This window comes from Ovis aries, chromosome 3 (genome assembly GCF_016772045.2).
Source record: "Ovis aries strain OAR_USU_Benz2616 breed Rambouillet chromosome 3, ARS-UI_Ramb_v3.0, whole genome shotgun sequence".
NCBI classification, from domain to species: Eukaryota; Metazoa; Chordata; class Mammalia; order Artiodactyla; family Bovidae; genus Ovis; species Ovis aries.
Window position 1 is genome coordinate 225,886,052 of NC_056056.1, and position 21,991 is coordinate 225,908,042.

A 21,991-nucleotide genomic window follows, 5' to 3' on the forward strand; every position below is an offset into this window, starting at 1 on the left:
GGGGGTCCGCGGCCTCCGCTCCCGCGCCGGGACGCGGGCGGCGCCCCGGGCCTGCGTGCCCCGCGCTGGCCGGGCGGCCGGATCGGCTCACGACCGCGCTCCGCTGCAGAAGTGCCTGCGCCTGGACCCGGCCGCGCCCGTTTGGGCCGCCAAGCAGCGCGTGCTCTGCGCCCTCAACCACAGCCTCCAGGACGCGCTCAACTACGGGCTCTTCCAGCCGCCCTCCCGGGGCCGCGCCGGCAAGTTCCTGGACGAGGAGCGGCTTCTGCAGGAATACCCGCCCAACCTGGACACGCCCCTGCCCTACCTGGAGGTGAGCAGCGGCCGGGGACGGGCAGAGCCCCTGAGCTCCAGAGGGCGCGGCAGCGAGGGGCACGAACGCGGGGAGTTAGTGCGTACGGGGCGAGTGAGGAGTGAGCCGCGTGCAGGCGCGCGGTCAGCAGCACGTGCGGCGGGGTGTGAGCGGGCGTGACTGCCCAGAGCGCCGCGTGGAGTACGCCCGCCGCGGGCTGTGTGCACATGTGTGTCTCGCCTTCCTGCCGCCGCCCGTGCAGCTGTCCTAAGGACAGACTAAGCCTTCCTCGTTTGCTTACCTGTTCATGATGTAAAGGCTGTTGAGCACCCTGTGAGCAAGGGGACCACATCCAGTTTGGAGGTGGGGGTGGCAAGTGCAATGGGCTTTGGAACAAGCATCATGTCGCTGAGCTCAGCTGACTGGGCCTCCCTGGTGGCACAGGCAGGTAGGCACAGTTCTGTCCAGAGAGGGGCGTCTAGGAAAGTAGGCCTGGAACCTGGTCTTGGAAGAGGACTGAGGTTTCCAGGGAATCCTGGGAGTGGGGGTGAGACAGGAAGGGCACAGCAGGCAGGGGGACTGCTGGGCGTGCAGCACACCTGCCCTCGGTGCAGGTCGTGTCCATGGTGTGTGCATGGGCTGGTGAGGCCAGCGGCAGGAGCTTTGTTATGCGGCGATGAGCAGTGGGGCCCTGGCCACACAGCAGTGGGCAGTATGGGGGCGATGAGCAGTGGGGCCCTGGCCACACAGCAGTGGGCAGGACTCCATTCCGTGCCTGCTTGCACTTACTCAGTCCAGGTGGGTGCCTTTTTCTGCCTTGTCTTTACCTGAGCAGTTTCGATACAAGAGGCGAGTTTATGCCCAGAACCTCATTGATGATAAGCAGTTTGCAAAGCTTCACACAAAGGTAAGGAGGCAGCCACAGCGAGGGTGCTCGAAGGTGATCTTCTGCACTCCCTCCAGTCCCCTCCCTGCCATGGCCCATGCTCCCCTAGCTCAGCCTTAGCCGGATTTTGTGATGTCAGAAATGTCCTTAAAAAATTCCCTTCTTGAGGCCTTCCCCCTGTCCCCAGAACGGCCACCCCAGCCTGGTTGGGCTGGCCAGCTTTGGCTCAGTCTGCTTTCTCCTGTCATCAGGGACCCGGAGTGGGTGTTGGGGGCGACTAGAGGGCCGGATGCAGACTCCAGGCACCATGACTTTGGGGTGGTCGGTCTGGTGATGGGCTCCACTCAGGTCAGACTCTCGCTGACCCCTCTGGTGGGCCCCTGGCTACCGGGTGGAGTGCAGTAGGGTGCAGTGTCTTTGCGGGGGCGACGTGAGCAGATGTGGTTGTTGAGGGGAGCTGGGTTGGGGTGGGGAGAACAGGACATCTGGGACTTAGTGGTCATCCAGTGCGAGGCACTTGAAATTAGGCATCTCATTATTTTTTTTTCCTGGGAGGAACTATTATTATCCCATTTCATAGATGAAGATACTGAGTCCCAGAGAATTTAAGTGACTTGCTTACACCTCTGCATCCAGAGATGTTGGGGTTGAGCCCAGATCTTCCGACTCTGGGGCCCTATTCCTAGGCCTACCTGTGGGGTATTTACTCCTGGGTACTGTTGCTAGGAGGGTCTGACCCCACATGCTCTTTGGGGGTCACCTCCCTGCCTCCTCTGAATGTAGGAGGGGCAGGGTAGGTACCCTGGCCCTTTCCATAGGCAGACTCCCTGAGTTCCCACCCCCGGCTCCCGTGGGCATTTGCTTGCTGGACACTTCATTGACAGTCTCTGGGGCCTACGAGAGGGATCTGCACATTCACCCCTGTGCCCCAGTGACCCCCTTGTGACCCCGGAGTCTCCGGCCAGACCCCTCTGCTGCCTTGGTTCCGTCGCTGGGCAGAGACTCCCTCACTGGTCTTGGCATAACCCTTTACCCTGGACTCCTCCCAGAGTTACCTCTCCTCTAAAGCTGACCTCAGTGACCCGCAGGACACCAATGACTCTTGACCTTCAGTGAGTCTCACTTGAGTTTAGGATGAGTTTCAACTCCGTGCCGCAGCCCCGTGTTTCCTGCCTGGTCTCTGGCCGGCCCCCAGCTCCACACTAAGCCTCCCGCCCCTCATGCCGGTGGGGCCGAGGTCTTTCCGCTCTGAGCATCCTTCCTCCCATCCCGTCGTCCTAACCCCCCAGAGGGTGTGCCCTCTCGTGGAGCTGTCCCCACGGCACCTGTCCTCTTTCTGAGCGTTTTGTCTCTGGAGGGGCCTCAGGCTGGGGCACCTTGCCTGCTGCAGGCAGCACTGTAGCAGCAGTGGGAGCTTAGTGAGGCTTTGCTGAGTGCACTGGGGCGCGACTGGGTGAGTGAAGGAACAGCAGTCAGAATCACCCTGCAGGAGGGGCAGCTGGCAATAGAGGAGGGCCCTGGAGCTGGGCCCTGTTGCGGGGTGAGCTCGCGAGGAAGACGCACCGGAGAAGGAGCACGCTACCCTGGGAGCGGGGTGCGCGCTGCCCCTGGCCGGCTCCTGCCCACGTGGCTTCAGGCTTTTCCAGGCTGGACAGCTTGGGGCATCAGGGCCAGGGAGAGAGGCCAGGGCAGAGGCTGAGGCTGAGGGAGGGCCTCACTTAGCTGGGCTGGGAGGGCGGGGAAGGGCCCAGTGGAGCTGGGACTGGGGCCGCAGTGGAAGTGCATGGTCAGGGTACCGCGGGAAAGGGAGAAGGTTGTGGTGTAGGCTGGCGGGTCCGACTGAGGGGCGCGGCAGTTCCCTGGGTGACGTGGGTGATGGCCAGAGGATCGTCGTCAAGTGTGGGCTGATCAGGATGGCTGGCTGTTCCAGGCGAACCTGAAGAAGTTTATGGAATACGTCCAGCTGCACAGCACGGACAAGGTGGCCCGCCTGCTGGACAAGGGGCTGGACCCCAATTTCCACGATCCTGACTCAGGAGGTGAGAAGCAGAAGAGGGAGGGGCACGGTCTGGGAATGGCCAGGACTGTGACCTCCGCTTGTCCCTTGAACCCAGAGTGTCCGCTGAGCCTGGCCGCCCAGCTGGACGATGCCACCGACCTGCTGAAGGTGCTGAAGAACGGCGGCGCTCACCTGGACTTCCGCACGCGAGACGGGCTCACGGCTGTGCACTGCGCCACGCGCCAGCGGAACGCGGCCGCCTTGACGGTCAGTGCAGGCCCGGCCCTCGCCGGAGTGTCGTGTGACCCGGGAGCGGAGAGAGGCTGGCCTGGCATGAATACTGAGGTTCTTGCCCTCAGACCCTGCTGGACCTGGGCGCCTCACCGGACTACAAGGATAGCCGTGGTCTGACGCCCTTGTACCACAGCGCCCTGGGTGGGGGGGACGCCCTCTGCTGCGAGCTGCTCCTGCATGACCATGCTCAGCTGGGGACCACCGACGAGAACGGCTGGCAGGAAGTCCACCAGGTAGGCGGGGGCGCAGGGGCAGGGCCCCGGGGTCGGCCTGTGGGTCCGGGCTCCAGCAGCAACGCCCCTCCCCCAGGCCTGCCGCTTCGGGCACGTGCAGCACCTGGAGCACCTCCTGTTCTACGGAGCTGACATGGGGGCTCAGAACGCCTCTGGGAACACAGCCTTGCACATCTGTGCTCTCTACAACCAGGTCGGTCTGCATGTCTGCACACAGGTGAAGTTGCGAGTGACTACGTGTGTGCGCATGTCTGACCCTGTGGGTCCCACCACAGTTGCGTGCTCCGCCTCCTGCGGTGAGCCAGATGGCCTTGTGGTCTGCGTGTGCCGTCGTTCCCCTGAACACGTGTGTCACGCGTGTGCACTATGTGCCCCTGGGCCTGCTGAGCCAGGACCTGCACACTTACGCCTGACCTGCTCGTGTGCATGCTACACGTGTGTGTGGTGCACGCGTCGCCGTGGGCCCCGTGTGTGCATGTGTTGCCCCAGCCGTGACCCCTCCTCCAATCTTCCTGCAGGAGAGCTGCGCCCGTGTCCTGCTTTTCCGTGGAGCCAACAAGGATATCCGCAATTACAACAGCCAGACGGCCTTCCAGGTGCGTGACTGTCTGCAGGAGCTCGGGCTCCCTGGGGCGCGCCTCTCCGTCTCTGTGTGGCTCGGGCTTCCTGGGCCTTGCTCTGCTCCCTGTAAAGCAGTGAGGGGGCTCTGGGCCCAGGGCCGTCCCAGGGTAAGGTGGAGGAAGGGAGCGAGCCAGGTCAGTGCCCAGCTCCTGTGAGGGGTGCTCACTGAGGACAGTTCCCTCGGTCCCGCTTCCAGGGAGAGGAGAGGAGGGTCAGAAGGCTCTGGGGCCAGGGGAGAACAGCTGTGGGCTGTGACTGTCCTGTCAGGGGCCTTCACAGGTCACGTGGGGGAACAGGCCTGGCCCGTGACTGTCCATTCAGGGGCCTTCACAGGTCACGTGGGGGAACAGGCCTGGCCCGTGACTGTCCATTCAGGGGCCTTCACAGGTGATGTGGGGAGAGCAGGCATGTGGAGGGGCAATTCCGAGAATGGGCAGGGTGGCCAGTGTGTTCCAGCTTTAGCTCTGAAATTCTTGTGTCCCAGGAGACCCCTCAGTCCCACACAGACTGGGGTGGTGGGTCAGACAGGGGCCAAGGTCTGAGCCTGGGGCCCCCCGCCGAGGACGAGCCTGCTTGGGGTTCAGGGAGCCCCAAGGCTGAGGGGAGGCGAGTCTGTGCTGCTGAGCCTCCCTCCCCCCGCCCCCACGCCCCCAGGTGGCCATCATAGCCGGGAACTTTGAGCTCGCGGAGGTCATCAAGACCCACAAAGATTCGGACGTCGGTGAGTTCTGCCCACCAAGGGCCCTGCCAGTGTGGATCTGTGGGGGTTGTCGGGGCCCAACAGGGCAAGAGGGAGTGGGGTTGTTGCAAAGGAGCGCTGACCCCGAGCATCTCTTCCAGCTCTCCCAGTGGCCCCGCGAGTGGGCCCTGCAGGGGTAGGGGGTGTGCTGAGGGCAGGGCCTCTGCAGGGGACAGAGGAGCAGCTGAGGGTCACGGTTAGGTGAAGGCTGTGGATTGCGGTTAGTCAGGCCAGCGTTAAGGGTATGGTTGTAATTGTTCAGTTCAGCTCAGTTGCTCAATCGTGTCCGACCCCTTGTGACCCCGCGGACCGCAGCACGCCAGGCCTCCCTGTCCATCACCAACTCCCGGAGTTTACCCAAACTCGCGTCCATTGAGTTGGTGGTGCCATCCAGCCATCTCATCCTCTGCCGTCCCCCTCCCCTCCTGCCCTCAATCGTAATCATTACCCCTCAGGAGGTAGGGGTCAGCTTAGATTGGAAGCGGGGTTGGAGTTAGGTAAGGTGTTTTCCTGTGAGGTCATGTGGAGGGCCAGCGGGGGACACGTGGTAGAGGAGCGCCCCCGCAGACGCTCGGTGCTTCACGTCAGCCGGAAACATAAGGCACTTTGAGTGGCCCGCGGCAGCCTTCCTACACCACAGGACCACCTGTATGCCTGTGTGAAGGAGTCAGAGCGCAGTGGTCGGGATGCGTGTGGGGAAGGTGGCAGCCGTCTCGGGACAAGGGGCTCTGAGCGCTCAGCAGCCAGTGCTTGGGGGGGCCCAGCACGTGCCCCCAACGGGAACCCAGGAGCTGCTGTCTAGTCTGAACCTCAGGCCTCAGGGGCCACCCTCTCCCAGGGCAGCGTTGCCTGTGGGGCTGGCCGGGAAGCTGTCCTGCAAATCCTGAGGCTCCCCTCCCTATGTGGAGTGGCTGGGGGTGGGCCTCTCCTCCCGAAAAGAGTATTTTCTGGCCAGAGGCTGCCCCTTCCAGCCATGTGGCTGCAGAGCGATCCCTGTCTCTGCTCCCTCTGTCCTGGGTGGACAAGGCTTTCTGCCCACGGCTCTCCTGGGAGCATAGACTCTCAGGCTTCCCTCTCTGTTGGGACTGCAGAATCTGATGCCTCCATTTTCACAAAGTTTGCAGTGAGAGTGGACAGCAAAGGGCTAAGGCTGGTCCCAGGGTCTGAGTCCTTGTTGGTTCTCATGTAAGGTTATGGGAGGTTATGGTTAGGACAAGGTCAAGTTCATGTTTAAGGAGTCTTTGGATATAGGCTCCCCTGAACAGGCCTGCCGGCAGTGAGGCTTGGTTGTGAGCCCCTCGTTTCCAAGCAGGGTCAGCGGTCTGTGACAGTGGGCAGACCCTGTGCCCTCCAGCAGTGGCAGCCGACACATGTTGAGCATGTGACTGAACCGATGAAATGGTGCCGACTTGCAGTCCGGGTTCTGCTTGGGAGAGAACCGTGGTGAAGCCTGGGGTCTGAACTGGGCTGAGAGGCAGAGCAGGGGCTCCAGTGATGGTCTGGCTGGGGCTGCTGCTTGTTTCGGAGGAGGTCGCCAGCCTGGGACCAGCTCGGTTTCTGGATGTGTGGGGCTCTATCTGCTGCTTGTGATGCCACCTTGGGAAAGCGGCTTGGGACTTCTGTGCCTCAGTTTCCTTAGGTAAAATAAGTCTTTTACGGTTCTTTACTCCTTCCCTCCTGACCTTATGCAGTGTTCAATTCCATGGGTCTGGACTCTGGCAGGTAGCCTTGGTGCAGCTGCTTGGAGGGAGGGTGGGGGCTTGTCTGTGGTCCAGGCTGGGAGTCAGGAAGGCCTCCGCTGCCCCTCATCTTTGGACAGAGATGCTGGGGCCCCTGTGGTCGCCATTATCAGCTTCTGTCTTTCTGATCCAGGGTGCGCTCACCTGGCTGGGGTCAGGCATTTGTGGCTGAGCTGAGAGGCCACATCAGTTAGGCCCACTGTTGGCATCGGCTCTGCTCCCCACGCGCCCTTACCTGCTCAGATGTCACACATACACTCAGATGACAGCCAGCTGCGCCTGAGTTACAGGGGAGTACATTCTGAGCATTTATGAGAACCCTCTCAACGAGCCCCCAGTGAGTGAGTGCTGTTAGTCCACTTTTACAGAGGAGGAAGCCGCAGGCACAGAGGCAGAGCCTGTCTTCAGACCGGAGCGACCCAGAGAGCCACCCTCATTCCCTGCCCCTCCCCTCGGCACACGCTCCCTCTGGGAGTCAGAGGTTGTGTCTCACCTCAGCTTGGGGACCCAGGTGGGACCTGCACACACAGGAGGAGCAGCAGGGAGGCTCTGCCCAGCCAGCCCTCCTTTCCCTCCAGCACGAAGCCGCCTGGAGGGATCGTGTAGGCTGAGCCCTGTCGTCACTCTTCAGGGGACAGGCCACCTGGAAGCCTCTTGGCAGCCCCCCCTGCCCCCCTCAGACTGACCCGCAAGAAGCAGGGGCTCTGTCGCTCCCTGCTGCCTTGGGCTGCCTCTGGGTCCTCAGGCCCTCCCCCCAGCTCTGGTGTACACACTCTGAAGCACACTGCTCACTGACTTGTCCCAGACTGCTTTTGAAGAGTGCCCTAGGAAAGTGCGTCTCACTTTGCGGTGTACATTTGAGTCACTCAGGGATCTAGTTAAATGTAGATTCTGACTCAGAGGGTCTGGGTGGAGCCCGAGATTTCCTAAGGAGCTGGAGGTGAGGCTGCTGGTCTGCATAACCAGAGTCTAGAATAGGGCTTGGCAAACAATGTGCCCAGGCCAAATCCAGCCTTCTGTCTGTTATTTTAATCGAGGCTTTAAAATCAACATTTAAATTCCAGTTAAATTCATGTAACATAAAATTAACTATTTTAAATTGAATAATTTAGTGGTAGTGAAGACAATCACAACCAACTCTATTGAATTCCATAACATTTTCATCATCGCAGATGGAGACTCTGTGTATATTAAGCAATTATCCCACGCTACCCTCTCCCTCAGCCCCTGTCAACATTAACCTGCTTTCTGCCTATATAGATTTACCTACTCTGGATATTCCATGTAAGTGGAATGACGCTTGGTGTTTGGCTTCCTTCAACAAACTGAAGCATGCTTTCCAACTTAGTCCATATTGTAGGAGGGATCGCTACTTCAGTAGTTTTTATGGCTGAATAATATTCCACTGCTTGTGACATCTTGTGTATCCACTCACCCTTCGGTAAACACTTGAGTGGTTTCCACCCTTTGGCTATTGTGAGTATTGTATATGGACGTGTGTGACATGTATTTGTTTGAACACTACTTTCAGTTATGTGGGGTGCATACTTAGAGTAGAATTGCTGTCATGTGATGGTTCTATATTTAATGTTTTGAGGATCTGCTAAATTGCTTTTCACCGTTTTACATTCCACCAGAAATGCATGATGCTTCTAAATCCTTCAGATCCTCACCGATACTTGTTATTACCTTAAAAAAATATATATATATTTATATATATATATAGCCATTCTAGTCCAAGTGAAGAGGTATCTCATTGAGGTTTTGACTTGCATTTTCTTAACAGCTATTGGTGCATCTTTTCATATGCTTATTGGATGTTTGTATATCTTCTTTGGAGAAATGTCAAGTTCTTTGATCATTTTAAAAATTGCCCATAGACTACATTAGAAAGTGTTCCTTCCTCTTCTGTTTTTTTGGGAAGAATTTCAGAAGGATTTTGCTAATTCCTCTTTAAATGTTTGGTTTAGAATTCATCAGTGATGCCATCTGATGCTGGACTTTGCTTTGTTGGGAGATTTGTGATTACTGATCCCATCTCCTTGCTTTTTATAGGTCTGTTTAGATTTTCTGTTTCTTCTTGAGACAGTTTTGGTGATTTGCGTTTTCCTAAAAATTTGTCCATCTTATCCAGTTCATCTAATTTATTGGCATGCAATTATTCGTAGTATCCGCTTGTATTCCTTTTTACTTGTATAACGTCAGGTAGCGACATTCCCATCTTCACTTCTGCTTTCTGTTGTCTGTGTCTCCCTTCTCTAGTTTTCCCCTTAGTCTAGGTACACGTCTGTCAGCTTCATTGGTGTTTTTGAAGAAACAGATTTTGGTGCCATCGACCCCTCTGTGCTTCTAGTCTCTGTTTTGTTCATCTCATGCCATCTCTGCTGTTTCCTTCCTTTGGGTTTGGTTCGCTTCTCTTTTTCTAGTTCCTTAAATAGGTTATTGATTTGAGACCCCCCTCTTTTATTTTTGAGACATCCCTTTTTAATGTAGGCGTTGCAGCTATAAATTTCCCTTTTAGTACCACTTTTGCTGCATCTCATAAGTTTTGGTATGTCGTATTTTTGTTTTTATTTTCTCAAAGTGTTTTCAATTTTTCTTACGATTTCTGTTTTGACATATTGGTTGGTTAAGCGTGTTGTTTAAGTTTTCACACATTTGGGCATTTTCCAGGTTTTTTCCCCCTGCTCTTTATTTTGAGCTTCATTCCATTGTCTCTGCAGAGGACACTTTCTATAATCTCAGTCTTTTTAAATTTATTGAGACTTTTTTGGTGACCTCACAAATGATCTGTCCTGGAGAATGTTTCACATGCGCTTGAGAGTGATGTGTATTCTGTTTTTGTTTTGTGGAGTGTCCTGGATATACCTGATAGGTCTAAGTGGTTCAAGTCTTCTGTGTCCTAACTGGTCTTCTCTCTAGATGCTCTATCCAGTATTGAAAGCAGGGTGTTGAGGTCCTAAATATTACTGTAGAACTGTCTATTTCTCCAAATATATCAATGTTTGTTTCTATATATTCTGATGCCTTGTTATGTTACATATATGTTAATAATTGTTAATCTAGTTGACAGTTGACACTTTTATCAAATATAATGTCCTCTTTCTCTCTTAATACTTTTAAAGTCTATTTTGTCTGATATTAATGTAGCTACTTAGATCTCTTTTGGTTACTATTTACATGCAATATTTTCTTTTATCCTTTTATTTTAAGCCTACTTGTGTCTTTGGATCTAAAGTGACTCTTTTGTAAAAGCATATAGTTGGATCATGTTTTAATCACCATCTGCTATTTAAATAAAGTTTTATTGGAACTCAGCCACACCCATTTGCTCATACATATTATTTGAGGCTGTTTTCACACTGCAGTGGCTGGGCTGAGTCCTTGCAACAGAGACTGAATGGCTTGCAAAGCCTCAAATGTTTACTGTCGGATTCTTTACAGATGTTTGCCAACCCCTGGTCTAGAATATCTCTTTCACAGTTTCTCTGGTGATAGTCAGCTGCAAATAGTTCCATATAGCGGTAGTCTGCTGAGGCTTGTCACATGTGGCCGGTCTGTTGTCTCTCTGGAAGCCTGTGAGATGGGCAGTTCCAAGAGCAGATCTAAGCAGTCCCGAGACCTCATCTGGCTGACAGGAAGGGCAGGCTTTTACCTCTGAAGCTAGAGTTAGAGGCAGCTTGGTATGTGACCCTGCCCTCTCCCACCCATCCCAGCTTCAGTCATAGGGTGATCAACTGACCTGTTCTGCCTGGGACTGAGGCAGTCCCTGGGACAGAGGATTTTACTTTTGAAATCTGGAGATACCAGGCAAACCAGGAGAAGCTGGTTCCCTAATCTGGCCGCCCGGAGTCTCACCTGTTCCCCCTCCCCCCACCCCAGTGCCATTCAGGGAAACCCCCAGCTACGCGAAGCGGCGGCGGCTGGCTGGCCCCAGCGCCCTGGCCTCGCCTCGGCCCCTGCAGCGCTCAGCCAGTGACATCAACCTGAAGGGCGAGGTGCAGCCGGCAGCTTCTCCTGGGCCTTCGCTGCGAAGCCTCCCCCACCAGCTGCTGCTCCAGCGACTGCAGGAGAGAGACCGGGACAGGGATGGGGACCAGCAGGACAGCGGCGGCCCTGCCACAGGCAGGGGCAGCCAGAGCAAGATCAGGTAGGAGGAGGCGGGCCTGAGCCAGGAGGGGCTGGCCTGGGGTGGGCGAGTGGCAGGGAGAGGCCTGCTCTCTGCAGAGGCCGGGCTCTGCAGGGATGAACTGAGGTTTGGGTGGGGGCCACCCAGGGTGGGGAAGGGACGATGGTGAGTTCCCCGGGCCTGGGGCAGGCTCCCCCACACTGAGCTTTATTTGCAGTCAGACTTGTGCTGAGGGCAGTGGGCAGCTGCAGGAGGGTGCTGGGAAGAGAGGGTCTGGTCAGACCTGTGGTTTAGAAAACTTCATGCCAGGGAGGAGGACGAGGGCTAGGATGAGCCAGGGCTGGTTGAGCTGTGCTAAGAGGTTAGGGACTGGTGCGTCCTCTCCATGCGGGCTCCAAATCCATAGGTGGACCCCAACCCTGTTCCCAGGGGAGAGTTTTGGTGTTTCCCCAACCCTTCTGGCCTCCACGGTTCTCCTCTTTACCCTCACCATGAGTGCTGGGATCCTGAGAACCAAGGACTTGTCGTTCCCAGAACTCACAGCAAAAAGCCTGGGCTCGAGCCCCACTAGACTCTGGGGCTGGAAGCCCACTGAGCCGAGCAGTGGGAGTGAAAGGTGGTTACTGGCTCCACAGACAGACGGTCGGAGTCCAGCGCACTCCTTGCACCCGCTGCCCGTGTGGCCTTGGGCACATGAGCGAGCCACTCTGTGCCTGGGTTTCTCATCAGTTAGGTGTGACTGATCCTACCCCAAACGTTGCCTTTGGGAAGCCTTCTGGAGCCTGGTAGTGAAGGCTCCCTACTTGGACCCCTGGCCCACAGCACAAGCCGGCGCTGCTGCTGAAGGCCTCTCCCCGCTCCACACCTCCTGGGAAGGAGCTGCAGTTGCCCCGGAGCCGGTCACAGAGAAGGTGCTCCGGAGACCTGTCGGATGAGAGGGTTACATAAATAGCACTTTGTTTCCTCAGTGACAGCTGGGCTGAGCAGCATAGTGTGTATCCTCTCACTTAACCTTGACCTTGTATGAGGCTGTGCTCTATTTCACAGATGAGGGTCCTCACACTCAGGTCGGGTAAGACCACAGAGCTGGGGAGCAGCTTAACTTGCCCCCAGGTAGACCTGATTCCCAGACTTGCTGAGTGTGAGCGTTCAGCGGAGGCCTTGCGGTGCAACAGGAGCTTATAAAAGCCATTTCTTCCTCTGCTGCTGTCCCTGCTCATACAGCCTTGACCTGTGATGTCTTCTGTCTTGCTGTGTGCCTACCCAGACTGCAAGGCTATCTGTCCTGCCCCAAGGCACTTCAGTTCTGCATAGCCCCGTGGCTAAAAGAACAAGCTTTGGGATGGTTCAGTTCTACAGAGGCTGCTCCTGAGTTGGAGCTGTGTGGAAGCCCTGCTTTCATTTGGTTTTTATATATTCACTCATCCTTTTAGCAAACACAAACTAAGACTTGCTCTGGGTGGGGCTGCAGCTGACTGCTCTGTGGGGAGAATAGGATTTTTATTACTCTTTTTTCAACAGACATTTAGTAGGTGCCTAGGGTGCCAACTGTGGTGGGGGCTAATAGCAGGGAGTTCTAAAAGTCTCAGGACACTGACAGCTGGGGCCCAGGGCGCAGAAGCAATTAAGTGGGGAGTGATCCAGGTAAGGGGGCCTCCCAGTGAGCGGCTGAGACGGGGCTGAGGAAGCTGGGCGCACTCCGGAGGGAGAGGGCCTCAGTGGGAGATCACCTTTGGTTGCAGGAGAGGAAGTGTCTTGAGTCTGAGCTGCTGTCGGTGGGGGTGGCACAGAGGTGGGGGAGGTGGCGCCCCCTCTTGGCAGAGCCTGGCCTGCAATGTCAGAGTCCCCACCAGCATCACAGAGCAGGGCAGAGAAGGCTGTGTTCGAAGCTGAGCGGTAACTTCACAGTTGGCTAGACGAGCAGGAGTGGGATAGTTGAGGTGCTGGGAACCGCCAGGACAGAGAAAGGAAGGCACCAGTCCTATAACTGAAGTGCAGCTAACTCTCGCCTCCGGGAGTCTGGCTACTGGCGAAGACTGTGGACGTGGTCCGCCCGGGTGCTAGGGAGCCGGTGCAGGCCTCTGAGCAGGCGAAGGCTGAGGGCTGAGGCCTCGGGCTTGGTGCCCAGGCGGTCAGCGTGGAGAGGGCATGAGCATCCGAGGCGGATGTCCGGGAGGAGAGGACCCAGGTCCAGAGGGGGATTCGGGCGCCCGGCACTCGCGGCGGCCCCGGTGTGAGGTGGCCGAGGCCCTAGCTGGAGGGGGGCCGCGGGCCCGCCGGGGGAGCCCCTCCTGGAGGCGAGGCGAGCCCTGAGCCGGTTCTGAGACGCTCTTCTCCAGTCCGAAGCCCCTTCGGACTTCCTCTCCGGGCCGGCCTCGCCTCCCGGTGTCCCCGAGCTTCCTCCGTCGGACCGACCCCTCCCCAGCCTTCCCCTCCGCGCACCGCCGTCCTCCTCGGCCCGGCGGCCTCTCCCGCGTCCGGGCCGCGGCCACCGGGCCGCAGGGGGAGAGGAGGGAGCCCGGCCCGCCGCCCGCAGAGGGAGGAGCCGGGCCGCGGAGGAGGCGGGGCGCGCGGAGCGGCCGCGGCATGGAGCGAGCCCGGCGCGCCCGGGAGCGCAGCCCCGCGGCCCCGGAGCCCTGAGCGGGCGCGGCTCGTGCGCTGGCGGGAGCGGGCCGGGCGCGGCGGCGCGGCCCATGGAGCGGCCCCGGGCCGGGCCCCCGGCGGGCGGGCGGGCGGCGGCGGCGGGCGGCGGGCGGCGGGCGCTGCGGCGGCGGCTGCGGTGAGGCCGGCGGCGGGGCCGGGCCGCGCGCCATGGAGGCCCCGGGCGCCGGCTTCGCGTGCCCGCTGCCCCCCGGCATCGCGTCCGTCACCTACGTGTTCGTCTACAGCCCGAGCGGGCCCGGCGGCCCCGGCGGCCCCGGCCCCGCGCCCGGCCCCGGCCCGGCGCCCCCCGCGCCCCCCGCGCCGCCGCCCCGGGGCCCGAAGCGGAAACTTTACAGCGCAGTCCCCGGCCGCAAGTTCATCGCCGTGAAGGCGCACAGCCCGCAGGGCGAGGGCGAGATCCCGCTGCACCGCGGCGAGGCCGTGAAGGGTGAGGGGGCGCGGGGGGCGGGGTCGCGGGGGGCGCGGCGCCGGGCCTCCCGGGGCGCGGGGCGTTCTCGCGGCCGCGAGGGCCTGTGCTCAGGGGTGTCCCCGGGAACTCTGAGCCGCCGCGGTCATTCTGGGCTGCTGTGCCGCTGGGGATCCCTTGTGTCGCTGTGCAGGGAGGGCTGTTTGTCTTCTCGGAGCTCCTGTCATGGGGGCTCCTCTCCGTCCTCCGCCGTCTTGGGCTCCCCAAAATGTCACCACAGGGCTCCTCTCCTCACCGGGGTGTTTCTGGGTCGTTCTGGGGGCTGGCGGTGTCGGGGCGCTCATGTCCGTAGGACCCTATCCTGTTACAGAGCTTCCTTGAATTATGGGGTTCCTGTGTCACTTCTGGGACTTTCTTCATTGGAAACGCTTGTGATATGTGGAATCCTCTGCCCGTTCTGTGGGTGTCTGTAATGAGGGGATCCTGTGCCGTGACAAGCTCCTCCCATTATGGGGTCTCTGTTATCACTGGGGTCCACCCCTCATGAGTGCCCTCTGTCCAGGGAGCCTGAGGAAGCAGCAGTCGTGTTGGTCAGCTCTCCATGGCCCATCATGGGGCCCAATCCCCTGGCCACAGCACAGTGACCCTTAGCTCTTGGCAGTGACCCCTGGGATGGGCACCAGAGCAAGGATGAGAGTTGGTCAAGAGCAGGGAGGAGAGCGGGCAGGAGCAGGACTGTGGCCCCTGCCTCTGCCTCCTGTCCCCCCTCGAGTGTGTCCATCTGTGCATCTCTTTGTCCCCCACATGCCCATCCTGTGCTGTGCCCATCTGTTCTTTTCTCTCTTCCGTGTGGATCCCAAAATCTTCCCAGGGAAAAAGCCAGGAGGATGAAGGGAGGGAAGGGAAGAGAAGGAGAGAGACGGGAAGGTTGGGTGGTGATGGTGGAGATGGTGGTCGGGGGCGGAGGGCGGCCGGGTGGGCTCCGGCTGCGGCCCTCTGCCCTGACAGCCTGTCTGGCTTCTGTCCCCCCAGTGCTCAGCATTGGGGAGGGCGGTTTTTGGGAGGGGACCGTGAAAGGCCGCACGGGCTGGTTCCCGGCTGACTGCGTGGAGGAGGTGCAGATGAGGCAGTATGACGCCCGGCACGGTGAGTGACCCCTGCTTCCCTGGATGGCTCCTGAGGGTCCCTCCTCTTCCAGCTCCCCGTTGCTCTTGCTTGGAGGCAAATCCAGATTATATTCACAGAGAAAAGACTAGAACAAATTCACACACACAGAAGTAGATGCAAACTCGTGTACATGACAGACGTGCCACATAGCCCACACTCGCCAACACACTCGTGCACATCGGGACCCCGAGCAGCTGTGGAGACACTTGTGGCATGCCCGCAGCATGCACTCGTGTGATTGTGCACCAGCCTGGGATCCCCCATGCGGCCCTCGTGACCACAGTCCTCCCCAGACAAGGTTCTCCCGTCAACGCTGGGTACTTGGAGTGTGTGACTGCTGTGTGGCTGGCAAGCAAGTAAAGAGGTCAGTGTGAGAAAAGAGGCGTCATTCCAAAGTGGACAGATTGTCCAAGTGGGCAGTGCAGGGAGGCCTGGGCCAGCCAAGAGGAAACGAGGCCAGCTGGGCCCAGAGGGGCTGTCGTGGGTGCCCCGGGGCCTGGATGGTCTAAAGGCAGCAGGTGGGGGACAACTACATCCTTAGCCGGCAGGGAGGACGTGGGGGCAAAGGTTGTGGCTCCTGGGGCTGGTTAGCAGCCTCCGTGTGACCCAGCTGGTCACCTGCACCTCCAGGAAGGAGCCCTCTGGGTGCTGGGATCTGAGGCGATCTTGCCAGTAGAAAGGAGAGAACTGGTCCTTTCAAACCCCAGCCAGAGCTGACTGCAAGCCCTGGAGGCCTCTCTACCCACAGGTATCTCTGGCCCCAAGAGCTAGTGGGACAGGGGAGCCCCCTCCTGAGTGGTGGCTCGTGGTGGTCACTAATGGTGTGTCTGGACCCAGGGTGCACACATCTGTCTTTCTGCACACGAGGGGCTCAGACCCAGCGTTGCCATGCTTCCTTATCCTGGGTTGAGAATTTCCCCAGGGCAGCCCACCCCGTGTGGCCTGGGCCTCTGCCCTGGGTGGAACGTGGCTGCTGATCCACTGCTGGGCGGGATTCTTTACTCTTATCCTTGGCTGTTCACCACCTTGCTCTGATGGCTCTCCTTGTGGCTAGGAGCCTGGAAGGGACATGACCCCCTCTAGTCAGCCCAGGGTGGGCAGGTGGGGTGGTGTGTTGAGGTGGAAAATGATTTCAGCAGTTTGGGCGCTGGTGCCAACTGTGGATAAGAGAGGCGGGAGGAAGCCTCCAGACCTGCCTAGGGAGGAGCCCTCTGCTCCCCCGTAGGGTGGAGAATGAAGGTTCTGGTTGGAGAGCTGTGTGGGTCCAGGGGCAGCTGGAGCTGAGTCTGAAGCTGGGGAGGAAGGGAGAGAGGTCTGGACTGAACTCAGAATTTGAGAACAGCTAGCATTTCTTAGGTGCTTGGCATGTGCTCGATGCTGTGCTGGGAGCTGGGGTCACAGGGGCTGGCTCTGTGCCGAGCGAGGAGCAGGTGCGTGCCTCGCCCCAGCAGGCATGTTGTGGTGTGACTGTGATGGCGTGAGCCCAGGGAGGCTCCCTGAGTTGGTGGAAGGAGTCAGAGAGGGCTTTTAAGCAGAGGGGTTGTTGGGACTGAGCCTTGGAGGGTGGCTGGGGCCCGCCAGGGGGTCAGCTGACGGGGTGAGGCAGAGCCTGTTGGCCAGAGTGTGGCGTGGCCCGCTGCATCTGCACGCGCTGGCCCCCAGCATGCTCCGAGCAGCGTCAGGATGCCTGGCGCGGTTTTTCGCTCTTTTACATCTAAGAGTTCTCCAGTCCATGCCAGCAGGCCTGGGAGGTGGAGACAGTCGTTAGTCCATCTCTGGGAGGGTGGGTTCCACAGTTCCAGGAGCAGAGTCTTGTTTGCAGTGCAGGCAGTGGGCTGCAGGGTCTGCTGTACCCGCCACACTGCACGGGCTCTGGTGTGAGTGAGCCTGAATGGGGCAGGGGCGGAGCTGGAGGCAGGGGTCCTGGGAGGTCATAGGTGTCATAGGAGGCGGAGTCTGGGGGAGGGGGTTGCTGTCCTGATTGCGCCTTTCATTTAGGATTCATTTAGGAGATGGAGCGGGGTGGGGGGGTGGGGCAGGGCTGGGCCTGGGTTCTGGAGAAGGGAGAGGTCACAGAATAGCCTGCTGAGGGGGCTGTAGGCCTCTGGGCAATGGTGCGGCCCCTGGATGAGGGCTGGGGCTCTGGCCTGTGCAATCAGAAGGTGCCAGAAGGTACTGGGTAGGTGGGAGCGTTTCATAGGTTTGCGGGGAGACAGGCCTGCCAGGCTGCCCGTTGGCGGGTGGGAATCACCTCTGTCCTCACCTGCAGGCCTGGCCCAGCTGCTCTGGACAGAGTCTCTGGTCTGGGACCCAAGGGCTGAGTTCTGCCAGAGGTGAGAGGGCGGCCCAGGAACACAAACCTGCTTCCAACAGGCCCAGATCCAAAGAAGGATCTGTTTCTGAGACTGGAGCAGGGACTTCGAGGCCAAGGAGGGGACACTGCCAACACGTGTGGGCCAGGCGACACCCGTGGTCTGCAGAGCGCGGCTCCCACGGTGCCCGTCTGGGTGGAGGGAGCAGGTGCAGGCAGGGAGGGTGAGCTGCTGGGGCAGGGCGGGGCGGCCCTGGGTCTTCTGGCGGCTGGTGTGGGGCCCCGGGCTGTGGCTCTGCTGGCCCCCCCGCCTCCTCTTTTCCTTCCAGTCCTTGGGCGACCATGCTGTGTGTTTTCATTTTAGCTGGCTTTTACGTGTCTGATTAATAAAACTGGAAAATGAATTTGCGTTATGTAATAAATATACTGTGTTTGGTCGATAAATATAAAAATAGGAGGCCAGTGATCTGCAGAGGTTCTTTTTTTGGGGGGGTGGGGGCGGTCCTTCTGCAGGCAGGCACTGTGACCGTTTCCAGAGTTGGGTCAGTGTGGAGATGCGTGCGGTGGAGGGCAGAGCGGTCTGGGCCCCCCGGAGCTGGGCGAGGCCTGGCTTCGGGGTCAGCAGGGTGGTGGAAGCAAGTGTGCTGCAGAGGGGAGAGGCTCGAGCACTTGGGAGGGAGCCCGTGAGATGAAGCTACAGGCCGCCAGAGCCGAGCGGGCCTTCACGGTGAATCGCCCCGCTCTGCGAGGAGGGCCGAGAGGGACTATTGACGTGCAGAGTCACACAAGTTAGCAGTAGGGCGCTGAAACCCAGACCAGTGCTTTTCCCGACGTCTGTGGGTGCTGAAACCCAGACCAGTGCTTTTCCCGACGTCTGTCTTCTGACGGTAACACGAGCACGTCTTCCTGTCCCGCCGCTCCTCCTTCTGTCGTTTGACTCAGCCACCCATCCTGCCGTCCAGCTGCTCATCCAGGAGCCCCCCAGCAAGCCCCTACCCTGCGCTCTCCCTCCATCCACTCATATATGCGTTTACCGTTTGACCGGGCCTGTCTGTCCCTTGTGCCATCCAGCCGTCCACCAGCCAGCCAGTCAGCTGTCTACCGCTTTGCCCGCCCAGTTAGCACTCGGAACGCATGATATGGACCGCAGAAATAAACGCGGCACAGCTCCTGCCTGCAGGGAGCTCACAGTCAGTGGATGAGACTGGCCATCAGAACCGTGGTTCCCTCTCGGCTCTCCTTCCCCACTGCTGTCTGTTACTGCTCTGCCCCAGCTGTCCAGGCTGCTTACTGTTCCTTGAAAACCCCAAGCTGGCACCCGGCATGTGACTGTGCCCTGAACACCCCCACCCCTGGATGGCCCTTTACCCACATAAAGAGATGCTCCCTTATGCCCTCTTTGCTTTGTTCAACTCTCCCTTCATGGTGAGGCCTTCACGTGACCACCTGGAGCTGCCGTGTCCCCATCTACTTACTTTTTCTCTCTGCTTGCCAGCACTCAACATGTTCTGTGTGTGCCTGGTCCTTGACTCCTCTGTCTCTTCAGCTGTATAGTTTAGACTGTACACTGCGCAGCGCAGAGGCTTCTTTCTGTTCTTTGCTGTATTTGCAGAGTCTGGTGCATAGTAGGGGCTCAGGACATACTTCTTTAACGAATAAGTTAATCTTGAGAAATGCTACGCTGGTAGAGAAGCAGGGAGGAGCTGAGGGATGAAATCTGAGGTGGCGGGGCTGCAGAGCTGGAGCAGAGGTCCTGGGAAGCCGGAAGCAGGAGTGGGTGCAAGGGTACTGGGGAGTCCAGCGCGCAGGCCGCGGGAGAAGTCAGTCTGGAGCAGAGCGGTTGTGGCTAGAGGTGTGGCCTGGGACCTGCTGGCTTGCAGGACATCAGCAAGGTGGAGCTGGGGCAGCAGGTAGCTGGCCAGCTCTGCAGGGAGAGCACAATGGGGTAAAGCTCTGTGGGAGGCAGTGAGAGCAGGCAGGGGGACCCGTCCCCCAAACCCGGACCCCTCCCTGCCCACTCAGAGAAACGGTCCCGAGCAGAAGCCCCATGAGAGTGAGCATCCCTGTGGTGAGGGACACACTGACGACACAAGGCTGCCTCCAGGCCAGAGCATAAGAGTATGTCGCGTGACACCCGCGCTTGCACACACAGACCTGCACACGCACCGCCACGTGTGTGAGCACAACAGCTGCACGTGACCGCAGGTCACACAGACATGCGCCTGTTTGAACACAGCGCTTGGACATGGCTCCAGGCCACTCCCGTGTGCGTGCTCACCTTCCCTGCCCTGAGTTTCCGGCTTGTCGGCTCTCCCTGTGGTTGCCCTCCCGTGTGCGTGCTCACCTTCCCTGCCCTGAGTTTCGGGGCTTGTCCGCTCTCCCTGTGGTTGCCCTGGCCGTGTTTGGTCTGCTCTGTGCAGCCACTCAGGAGAAGGGTGAGCCACAGCCCCTGCCCATTCTGGACCCTGGACCCTTTCCTGCATGGTCCCCTCAGCCTTCTTACCTCAGGACTGCTGGGCCCAGTACCCCAGGCTGTGGACCCCTGTCCCCATGTGGGCACAGCCAGGCCAGGGGCATGTGTGTGGGCAGAGGCTGGTGGCCCGCACAGGTGAGGGGCTCAGGCCAGCTGGAGTGTCAGACCCCCGTCAGCTGCTCAACCTCCCCTCAGAAACCCGGGAGGACCGGACCAAGCGGCTTTTCCGCCACTACACAGTGGGCTCCTACGACAGCCTCTCCGCACACAGGTACGGAAGGGGCAGGCGGGCCGGCGCGCAACGGGGCCAGACGGGGGGAGGCCCGGGGGAAGCAGTCAGTGGGGCGGGGTGGTGCCCAGCCTGCGCGTCTGCTGCCTCCCCGGTCAGTCCAGGGACGACTCCCAGGGCGGGCGCTGCCCATGGACCCCGTCTGGGGCACCTGGGGGGTATTCTTCTCACCTCTCCATTTTCCTTCATCAGTGACTATGTCATTGACGACAAGGTGGCTGTCCTGCAGAAACGGGACCACGAAGGCTTTGGTTTTGTGCTCCGGGGGGCCAAAGGTAATGACCAGGGGGTGTCCCGCTGGCGATGCTCGCCTCCTGCCTGGCCTCTGCCCTCTTCCTCCCCCACGGCCCGCTCCCTTCCTCTCTCCCCGCCGTGACTCTCTGTTCTGGGTTTGGGATGTTGGTAGGAGGACCCAGTTCTGTTCCCTCCCTGATTTTCGGGGCCTCTGCTGAGGGTGTCTAATGGAGTAGGGGCCTTTCTGGTGGGGTGTGGGGTGGGCCTCTCAGAGGGGTGCGTTCCGGATTGCTGGGCCGGCTCTTCTTGCCCTGGGCAGCCCTGTGTGCGGCCGTCCAGCCCAGGCCGGGCACTGGAGGACTGCCCTGGCGGCGCCCGCGTTGACCGCCCCCGCCCCGCCCCGCAGCAGAGACTCCCATCGAGGAGTTCACGCCCACGCCGGCCTTCCCTGCGCTCCAATACCTCGAGTCGGTGGATGTGGAGGGCGTGGCCTGGAGGGCAGGGCTGCGCACGGGAGACTTCCTCATCGAGGTGAGGCTGGGCCCTCCCCGTGCGCCCGTGGGTGCCGGCCTCCAAGCCCGGGAGGCCTCACTGGACCCCCACCCCGGCCCCGGCCGTCGCAGGTGAACGGCGTGGACGTGGTGAAAGTCGGCCACAAGCAGGTCGTGGCTCTGATCCGCCAGGGCGGGAACCGCCTCGTCATGAAGGTGGTGTCCGTGACCAGGAAGCCGGAAGACGAGGGGGCTCGACGCAGAGGTGAGTGTCGGGTTCCCCTTCTGTCCCCTGACCTTAGACCTTTGACCCCGGGCCCACGCGCCTCTCCTCGCCGCAGCCCAGACTGCTGACCTCAGGGGCCTGAACCTAGGCGAACACCCACGTGCGTGGCCTGGGTACCCATCCCTGAGGTCAGCCAGCCAGCCCTGCCCCAGCTTCTGACCCCTGACCCCAGGTTGCCCTCCTAAGATTCCTGCCCCGTCCTTCCCGGTGCCCCCCAGCCCCTGGCATGGAAGAGCCCTCCTTCCCAACGCTGCCAGCAGCTGCCTGGAGGCCGGGGTTGCCATGGCAACTGTGAGGTTGACGCTGCCGCCGCCGCCGCCGCTTATTGTCGGAGGGAAGGGGGAGGCGGCACCTGCGGGAACAGGAAAAGCGTCTTCTCCCCGCGCCGGCGCCGCCCGGGCTGTGCCGCCCGCCGCCCCTGCCCAGGCCCCGGCCTGGCTGCCCACACCCCGGCCCCCAGAGGGGCAGTGGCCTCCGGGGCCTGGGGGAGCCCTGGAGCGGCAGGAGCCCGGCTCGCGGGAAACCCCTCCCAGCCCCCACCCCATGGCTCTGGGGTCCCCCGCTCAGCCCTTGAAACTGCAGCCTGGGTCCCGGGCCGGGGCCGGCTGGCCTGTGAGCTCCCTGGGGCCCTGACTGCCTCCTGAGGCCCCAGCGGCCCTGGCCCAGCCTGACCTTCAGCCCCGCCGAGCTCCCAGCACCATGAAGAAGTTTGCATCCAGCCGCAGCCTCAACAAGATC

The 21,991-nt window shown here is 59.9% G+C and overlaps 1 protein-coding gene across 5 annotated transcripts in view; it reads left to right on the forward strand.

Annotated features, from left to right (window-relative positions):
• Positions 1 to 21,991, forward strand: part of SHANK3 (SH3 and multiple ankyrin repeat domains 3) — a 51,135-nt gene that overhangs the window by 2,169 nt on the left and 26,975 nt on the right. For 4 of the 5 annotated variants that reach the window (XM_042247966.1, XM_027968291.2, XM_042247968.1 and 1 more), the window contains exons 3-17: positions 110 to 313; positions 1,128 to 1,199; positions 3,109 to 3,217; positions 3,293 to 3,444; positions 3,537 to 3,704; positions 3,781 to 3,897; positions 4,223 to 4,300; positions 4,980 to 5,046; positions 10,686 to 10,953; positions 13,821 to 14,023; positions 15,035 to 15,148; positions 20,149 to 20,224; positions 20,435 to 20,517; positions 20,883 to 21,007; positions 21,100 to 21,232. In XM_042247966.1, the coding sequence (XP_042103900.1) occupies positions 110 to 313; positions 1,128 to 1,199; positions 3,109 to 3,217; positions 3,293 to 3,444; positions 3,537 to 3,704; positions 3,781 to 3,897; positions 4,223 to 4,300; positions 4,980 to 5,046; positions 10,686 to 10,953; positions 13,821 to 14,023; positions 15,035 to 15,148; positions 20,149 to 20,224; positions 20,435 to 20,517; positions 20,883 to 21,007; positions 21,100 to 21,232 (1,969 nt within the window). Of the gene's footprint in view, positions 1 to 109; positions 314 to 1,127; positions 1,200 to 1,458; positions 2,291 to 3,108; positions 3,218 to 3,292; positions 3,445 to 3,536; positions 3,705 to 3,780; positions 3,898 to 4,222; positions 4,301 to 4,979; positions 5,047 to 10,685; positions 10,954 to 13,820; positions 14,024 to 15,034; positions 15,149 to 20,148; positions 20,225 to 20,434; positions 20,518 to 20,882; positions 21,008 to 21,099; positions 21,233 to 21,991 lie in introns of those variants that run through there. The other variant, XM_042247969.2, reaches the window with a different exon arrangement.